This window comes from Anarrhichthys ocellatus, unplaced genomic scaffold, assembly GCF_004355925.1.
Source record: "Anarrhichthys ocellatus isolate YVR2014 unplaced genomic scaffold, GSC_Weel_1.0 scaffold1, whole genome shotgun sequence".
Classification (NCBI taxonomy): Eukaryota; Metazoa; Chordata; class Actinopteri; order Perciformes; family Anarhichadidae; genus Anarrhichthys; species Anarrhichthys ocellatus.
The window spans coordinates 14,245,618-14,254,314 of record NW_022280031.1 but is presented as its reverse complement, the minus strand read 5'-3'; the positions used below and the strand labels follow the sequence as shown (position 1 = coordinate 14,254,314).

The window sequence follows — 8,697 nt, the reverse complement described above, 5'->3', positions numbered from 1 at the left end:
TACATATATACATACATATGTACGTACATATATACATACATATGTACATATACACATACATACATATGTACATATACACACACACATATATATATACACATATATATATATATATATATCTACACACACATACACATATACACACACATATATACATGTATACATATACATATATACATACACACACACACACACACACACACACACACACACACATATAAATAAAAGTTGCACCAGAGAATCGGTGGTCTCCACTGTGGTTACAGATCTTCTTGCTGAAGTTAAAGTCCCTGCAGCGCTCGGCAGTTAGTACAGACGCTCACCTTCCTCTTGACCAAGAAATCACACGTCGACGCCCGCTCTAGTATGATCGGGTCTGCGTTAGATAAGGGCTCTTTGGGGGGCAGTCCCTGGCACACGGCGTACTCCTCCAGGCCCAAAAGCAGGCCGACCACTTCAGTCACAGAGGTGAGGCGTGCCGGGTACTGGTCGTACAGCGGGTGGGTGGGAAGCAGCGGCTGCTTTTGGACGGTGACCTGGTAGCAGAAGCCCGGGTCGATCAGCACTATGGTGTCACTCAGGCTGGACTGTTTAGAGCACTGGATGAGCTGCAGCTGCGGGCCGTCCACCATGATGGCGTACCAGAGCATCGGCATTGCAGAGGAGCGCAAAGACTGGAGCAGTTTCATCAGCTGGTTTTCTATGTCTGCACCACTCCCAGACGGGGTGTCAGCAGTCAAGCTGAAGATCTGTGTGATCTGCAGAGAGCAACAGAGGGCATTATTACGGGGAGATATATATAAATATATTCCGACAACTAATGTGAAAAATCTAAGCAGGACAATTACCATGGGCAACTCCTCCTCGTCGTCATCTTCTTCTTCTTCCTCCTCCTCCTCCTCCTCCTCTTCCTCTTCCTCCTCTTCTTCATCATCATCATCGTCATCGTCAGCATCATCCTCCATTTCTTCAACATGCTTTCGACTGTCTCTGGCTGCATGTGATTTCACTGCATCCCATCTGCTTTGCTGGTCCTGAATTGATAAAGAGTATTTACTACCGCTGCCGAGAGTGAAAACTCGGTAATTCGTGTGCAATTAAAAAAAATCAAATAAAGGTGAATTTCAGCCGCATCAAATCAGCTTCAAACTGCAAAGCCTTGTATTGATTACAAAAGTAACTATTAGTATTATTTAGTAATAGATCATGGGACAGTTCTACACCTCTAATAAAAAGCCAATGGTACTACCTTTTACAGCGGAAGTATTCTCACCTCCACTGAGTGTAAACTGGCTTTGAGCCAGCGGTAGAAGCTTACACTCAGCAGTTTATTAAACAGTCCTGCGATAAATCCCACATATATGAAGGTTCAAATGTTGCGTAAAAGGTGTTGATTCAACTGTATGATCATTTAGGAGGCTGTAGTGGGGTGCTTTTTTTTATTTTATAAATTGTACTGCATTATACAGACGTGTATTTTTAATCATCCGTCTATCTTTATCATTTATAATGGGATGCACTAAATATTGGAGACACCTCTTAGTGTGACAAAGCACAATGCAACAGCATCAGAAACTACAGTCATAAAGTTGGATCAAATCTTCTAAAACAAAAAAAAAAAACTGAACATTAAAAGACAACATATATCCATCCACACAAGCACACCGTGTTCCTTTCAAGGTTGATGAATGTTTTTGGTACGGATTGAAATTACTGTGGACTGGTGAAAAAAAAACAAAAAAACAAAACCTGGTCAAACAGAGTTGGAAGCGGGCCTGGATTCATCCCACTGAGCCACAGGACAGAGAACAGCATGACAACATAAGGAAGTGGACAAGGTGCCAAAAGCATTGGTGAAGGAAAGTGTAAACAGGAAGCCACGGTGACTCACACGACAGACACAATAATTCGGCCTGATGGAGGAAAATATGTAGATTATTACGAGAACAAAAAAGAAGGAAGAATGTAAACCTACTAGTTGAGAGTTGTTGTGGTTGCCGCTGATGTGAGGAACTCGGTCAGGAAGCCCATTATGCAGTCTGAAATCTATTGGACTCAATTGCTGAAAGAAGAGAAGTTGACATTGTGTTTGGTGAGATCGGCGTGACATAACAAGAACACGTAGATAATAGTAATCCATTATCAAACCTGCGAAGATGATGGGTGGTTCTTTATATCCAGTTCATAGAAATATTTGCTACCACTGGCTGGCGCAGTGCTCCAGTTAATCTACAGCAGAGAAAAAGAAGCAAAGTAAGACGAAGAACTAAAGAAATGATTCTTTAACGTTGAGGTTTTAGCTGCAGGAGAATGCAACTATGTTAAAAAAAAAAAAAAAAAAAAATTTTTATCACCGCATTGAGAACTCACTGCTTTTAAGTTACAGTCATCGTCTTCATTGTCGGTGAAGTCCAGGCCATACTGTGATCCTCTACTCTTCTTAAAACATGACTTCCGGCTGTATGTGTAGTGAGGTCTCGGCCGGCCCGGCAGCAATTGGGCATCTGGCCCGTGGTCTGCTTGTCCCATTTGGTAAGGCAGCAAGTGTCTCTGCCAAACGTTGCAGGAGATATTTAAAAACCAACACAGTTACATCCTTGCCGCAAGGAACAACACATTCGCTAAGACAAAATAAAGCCCCACCATTGCCTGTCTCTGACACTGGCGTAGTCGACACTTCTGCCTCTTCTTGTTGCTGCCTCCAAACTTGGGTTTGTCTACACAGAAATCACAAGTGCCGCAGTCTTTCCTGCAGAGACAGGCTTTACATTCTCCACAGGACCGTCGCTTCCGCTTCTTATGCCACTTAATAATAAAGAACATTATTAAAGAACAAGAGACATTGTTTTTAATGCAATTACTTTTAACACTGCCGGTAGCAAAATGATGTTGATAACAGAAGATATTAACACACACAACCCTGGTGAACCCAAATGATCAAATCGCAACATACTCTTTTCTAATGAGACAGGCAATGTGTTTCCATGCACCTGGTTTTATGCCCATTTTTTAAATTTGCATATTAAAAATAAACACCAGAAATTCGGAGAATAAAAATGTCAATATAAGTGCACTGTAAACAGCCTCATGGGTCCGCTCCACTGAACGTCAGGTCTGTGAGGAGCGATGAGGAGGCTGTAACCTTCCTCAAATTAAAAAAAGAAACATAATAATGCTAAACTTTCATCACATGGTTCTTCATCATTTTAAGTTTGACGGGCGCTCTTTTAATCACAGCAGTGGATAGAAACATGCATTCATTTGTGTTCAGTTTTGCCGGTTTTCTGGAAATAATATGAACACATATCATTCATCTTTAACACCTATGACCATCCCGAGAATACAAACGGAGAGCAAAACATACTGCAGATGTGGTTTGAGAAGTTTCTATCACAAAATAGATTTTTTTTTTTAGGCAATCACATCTTTGTGTTTTTGGGACAGTGGGTTTTTAAAAAAAAAACAAAACAAAAACACTCACATCATCATCATCGTCAGTTGACATGTCATCGTCATCATCGATGTCCACGTCCACGTTGACTGAGAAGTTCTCCGTGTCGCTGCTTTTGAGACTCTGTGTCTGTGGGTGCTGTGTGAATCAAACATCATCAGTCAGAGTGGGGGAAATATGTCGCAATGATATTAAGTATTATAAATAGAGATTTGGTCTCGTATTACAAAAAAAAACGTACCTGCGAGTCTGCAAATTCACTCTGTAAAAAAAAAAAAAGAGTTGTTAGAACTTACATTACAACCTAGATTGTGGAATATTTGGAATAACCGAACAAAGTCTGACTGTAAACGTAGATCTGATCTCTTTTTAAATACGTACATATTAGTGGATTATTACCTGGAAACTCATGCTGTCATCATACATGATGTCAGGAATGTCATTATAAGGCTTCTGCGGCAGGAAGCCTCCACTTCCAGGGCCCTGGTGGAACATACAGGGCAAAAAAGTTACATAACGAACAATAAGCGTCCAAATAAACAAAAAAAACCTGTTGTGTACCCGGCAGCTCACCTTGCGAATGGGACATATACATTTGCGTTTCCGACATAAGCGTTTCCTGGAATCTGGGCTCTGCAGTCCATGCTTGCAGTTGGCACACTGCCCACAGTTCGTTGTGTTGTGGCATCCCACGCACTGTCCACAAGGAATCCACTTCAGATGACATGAAGGAGAAAAAGATTTGTTTATTCAATAATACCCATGTCTCATTTGTATTTTCATCAGTATTCTAATTCTGGAAACAACAGAGTGTTGTAGAATTAAGAATATATGGTTTAAATAATGTGTATTTTACGTTCCCAATGGAGCATATGCTTAGGTTTTGGCTCGTTAAAGGGGGTAAAATGCAGCTGTTCAATGCTTTACCTTTCTGAAACGAATCATCGGATGCTCTTTTGACTTTGAGGCCGCTGGAATAAACAGAAATAAAGAAATTAAATGAGTGCCCCACCTCCTTCCTATTTCGAACGCTGACTTTCCCTCAGAATCATGACATCGCACACAAATAAACCGACTTACCCCAACAGTTGGGACAGCAGGGCCTCTTCCTTTGTTTGTCATACCATGTGCCTGTGAAGGAAATTCCACATCTGGCACAGACCCTGCAGGGAAGCATAACACTGTTATTTGTAATGTAACTCAACACAAACAAACCATTTAGATTTTAAGTGCATTGATAATTACATCAGCAGTTAAATGATGAATATGTGAACTTAAGTAAAAATGGACTAACAGCGTGCTGTCCTCTGACCCAACCTCTCCGTTTATGGAGGGGAGCAGGAGCGCTCTGGACGATGAGGGGAGGGGAAGTTTAATTCTATCTTCAGCGGGTGGATCCTCACTGCGAGAGCCTTTGTTAGGAGTTCCTATTGTACTGTGCAAGGAGAGACTTGTCTGGTTGGACTGGAGGCTTTTACGCCCCGGACTGGGGGTGGGCGTGTGGTGCGAGTCTGGAGTGTCGGTGCCCTCTCCTCTCTCCATCCAGCTGGACTCTGAGGATGAACGCTCACGGACTTTTCTCTGACGGATAAGACAGAGGGGGAGACTAACTGTAATAAACGCACGCACGCACGCACACACTCACACAATGTTTTAAGTGATAATAAAGGCCTTTACCTTTGCTCTGTGTCGTATTCTTATGGGTGGTGCTTCGCCATCGTGAAACTTTCCTGACTTGTATTCAAAGGTTGACAAGTCAAGCTGTCCCTCCATCAATGAAATCAGCTCCACTCGGCTTCTCACTCGATCGCCCCGCGGACTGTTAAGAAAAAAATGAATTAAACTTCAAAGAGCTGGAGGACAACCACTAAAAACAACAACATCCTTTTGTCATTCAGTCACATGCTTCTGCTTCGATAATGAGAAAACAACCCTTTTAAAAAAATGTATTAGTGCTGCAAAAAACAATTATTGTAATTATTGATTTATCTACAGATTATTCTTTTGATTCAACAATGGTTTATTCTACGAAATTTAAAACACCAATCAAAGGGTCCCAGAAGCAAAGGTGACACCGTGAAATTGATAATTCCAACCAGTTCACAAAGTAAATGCATCATAAGATTGTTCTGCCTCATGAATTTTAAACAACTGTACATTGAGATTGTCGACATTTCTACTCGGCAGCATTTACCTCAGGTAATACACATCCTTCTGTCCAATGCTGGAACCTGAGCGCCGGACAACTTCTTTGCGTTTCCAACCTTCTCCAAGTATTGACCATTCATCCCATCCTTCATCAGGATGGGATCGCTTACGGCGGGGCATTTGAAACCTGATTATTAAAAGAGAAGATGGGAATTATACATGTTAGGAATCTTTATACCGTATGGGAAAACAGGAAAATATGTTGTGTGAGATATAGTTTCAATAGACTGAGGCAAAGTTGAGCTGATGTTCCTCTGAACATAACTATTTAACCTTATAAAACCGTACATATGATTATACTCTATTTCCTACCAAACAGCTAAGAACTTTAACCTCCATGCTAGTGTAACATCGTTTTGTTGTCATTCCATTTAATCAAAAAATATTGAATTCAGTCAGAAAATTATTACAGCATCTTAGCACATGTGCATCACCAACGCCAGCTCTATAGTGAGAGAGGAAAGGATGCTTGCACTTGGCCATAAAATCAAGATAACGCTGTTGATTATCAGACTACGGGACAAGATATAAGGGCAACCTACTGATAAACTTTTTTGAAAACCGTCTCGCCCGCCACGCTCTCACTCCTTTCACTTTCTCCTGCCAGGCTGTCCTCCTCATAGTCATCCTCCTCAAGCGGCTCAAACCAGTCAACAGGAGGCTCAACACCAGCGGCCTTAGCCGCCTCGTCTGCTTCGTCTGGAGGTTTCTTCACAGGATCTGAGCTGTGGGTTTCCTGTGTTTCGACCCTGTCTAAGGGTGCCAAAGGCTCCAGTGCTGGTGTTGGTGCTGCCTCTGAGGTGTCGCTGCTTTTCTTCCCTGTGCTTTGTCCCTCCACATCTTTTATCACAGGTGCTCTGACAGGGACCGGGGTCTCCAGTGGTTCTTCGTTCATTGCTGCTGCTGCTGCACCCGCTCAGGATCCAAAGGTTACGATTGTTTTCCTGATGACAATTAAGATACCCTCTGCAGTCGCATCCCATTTAAAGCTGTGTGTGTGTGTGTGTGTTGTCACACCTGTCTGTGGATGCAGCCCCCCTGACCCTTGGGCCCCTAAGGTTTGGTTCATGCAGATGAGCCGTCAGGATGGTTGACAGCTGTTCAGTGAGTCATGACAGAACCTGTAAAAAAAATAAAATAAAAGAAGGTTTAAGCATGCTGTGTGCTAGACAGTTTGTAACGCCAGCATAGCTCGATGGGTATGCTATTGTCAGGTAACGTTAGCTTAATACAACGGACTACTTAGACATTGTTTTGTACCCGACGACAACAACTTGACGTGCAGACATTCACGTATGGTTATAGCACAACATGTCAACGTACATACAAGGCGACTTAACTAAAGGAACGGAATGGCAGTTATGCCCCAATTTAGTTACACGCTAGCTCTTATATTTAGTTAACGAAATACTGCTTCCAACGTGAGCTAACGCTAGCACTGGGTTGTAACGTAAAAGCAAACACAACGTCAGCGACACAGGCTAACCTCAAATGCCAACAGTGCGGTTACTGCCGACAGTGGTTCTCTGATATTTGGGGAGTATTTCTTAACGGGTAGTTTAGCGTACATACCACATAATAACGGCAGCTTGAGCAGAAACAATGAAATCGAAAGCGGGAGTAACGTTAGCGCACAGGAGTAACGCTCGAGTTAACGTTAGCTACCGTTAGCTACTAACGTCAATATGCTGAAATTGTTCCTCTGACTAGAGAGCCGTATATCGCTACCATTTTAGAAACGTTTGCGGTTATGAAGGCCAACAAATCACACACACCTTTAGGGTTATATATCACCAGATGTATTGGCACACCGGTCACCACAGGCACTACTTTACGAGGTAGAGCTAACGTAGCTAGCTGGTCTTCCATGCAACTGACACTAGCGGAAACGGTTGTTGGATCAAAGAAGGTAGATGCAAAACAAGATGCAAATCCGCTCTGACCCCGCCTACGGAGAGGACTATCAACACCGCACAGCACTGTTTACATAAAACAACTATATTTTACATGAACAAGTACAGTTACTCTTTTTTTCAATTTAACGCTAGTTGAATGAAAGGCATAAATCGATAAAAAGCTAAATTATCCACCATTACGTCTCTGTGACACGCAGGTGGGAATGATATATGAGTAACGTTAATCACTCTCATTTTAAGGTATTTCTTCATATCTAAATAAATTACCATATATCATTAACAACTGCAGGCAGGCCCTTTTAAGGTATGTTTTAGCTACATCAGCTAGCAACATTGGCTAGTGTTGCCATTAAATAAAGACCTGCCCAATCAACAGGCTAATGGGAGGGACTTATCTCATCCCGTTTTTATCCTCTTTGACAGCACGCTTCATTTGTCGTTATAGTGTGCTGCCTTCACGGGTCATTAGAAAGAGATGTGCGCGCTCTAGAGCGGCACTTGAAGGCAACAGTACTTTTTAAAATAATAAACTTAACGTTGTTCTATACCAAAATTAGATCGTCTTGTAATAATAGCTTGCTGTGCAGTGCCACAAACTACTCTTTGCATAAGATAGTGTAAATCAACTCATTCACTGCTATTCAGGCAATAAACAACGTGGAGGAGGGAACTTTGGTTGCTTTTTCGTACAATGTAAACAGAGGTGGGAGGAGCAAATATAGAATCAAGTGTAATGAACAAGTCAGTCGTTTTTATAACAATTTACTTAATCAATATGTATGTATTCATTTTAATCAAAGAAAACATTAATTATGATCAGAAATTAAGTATACTCATGCACAGGAACATAAAAGATGGAAACAGTCACACAATCCTGTCTCTAAATCAAACCAATCATAAAGCTGTGTCTGATTATTGACCAAAAAGGGACATCCCATCTAATTAGGAGCAGAGTAACGAGGTTTGAAATATGATGGCTGGAGAAATGTTCTACATTATGAATCCAGATCTGTTGTACTGTCTGCAGTCCATTATGACTTATACTATAAGTTCTATATGCAAAGTTTTGTTCTTCTGTATCTCAATGTTCAGATCCTCAAGTGGTTTCTAGTTATAGAAAGA

At 41.7% G+C, this 8,697-nt stretch overlaps 1 protein-coding gene across 1 annotated transcript; it reads right to left on the bottom strand.

The window, feature by feature from the left end:
* Positions 1 to 176: 176 nt before the first annotated feature.
* On the bottom strand, positions 177 to 7,548 carry mbd1b (methyl-CpG binding domain protein 1b). Its single transcript, XM_031838563.1, has 17 exons — positions 7,435 to 7,548; positions 6,202 to 6,780; positions 5,646 to 5,786; positions 5,129 to 5,270; positions 4,746 to 5,032; positions 4,532 to 4,614; positions 4,379 to 4,422; positions 4,025 to 4,165; positions 3,851 to 3,934; positions 3,693 to 3,713; positions 3,482 to 3,589; positions 2,644 to 2,805; positions 2,371 to 2,550; positions 2,149 to 2,229; positions 1,976 to 2,062; positions 849 to 1,034; positions 177 to 758 (listed from the first exon to the last, which is right to left on the bottom strand). The coding sequence occupies exons 2-17, from the start codon at positions 6,552 to 6,554 to the stop codon at positions 282 to 284; spliced, it is 2,577 nt and encodes an 858-aa protein (XP_031694423.1). The 5' UTR covers positions 6,555 to 6,780; positions 7,435 to 7,548; the 3' UTR covers positions 177 to 281.
* Positions 7,549 to 8,697: the final 1,149 nt, after the last annotated feature.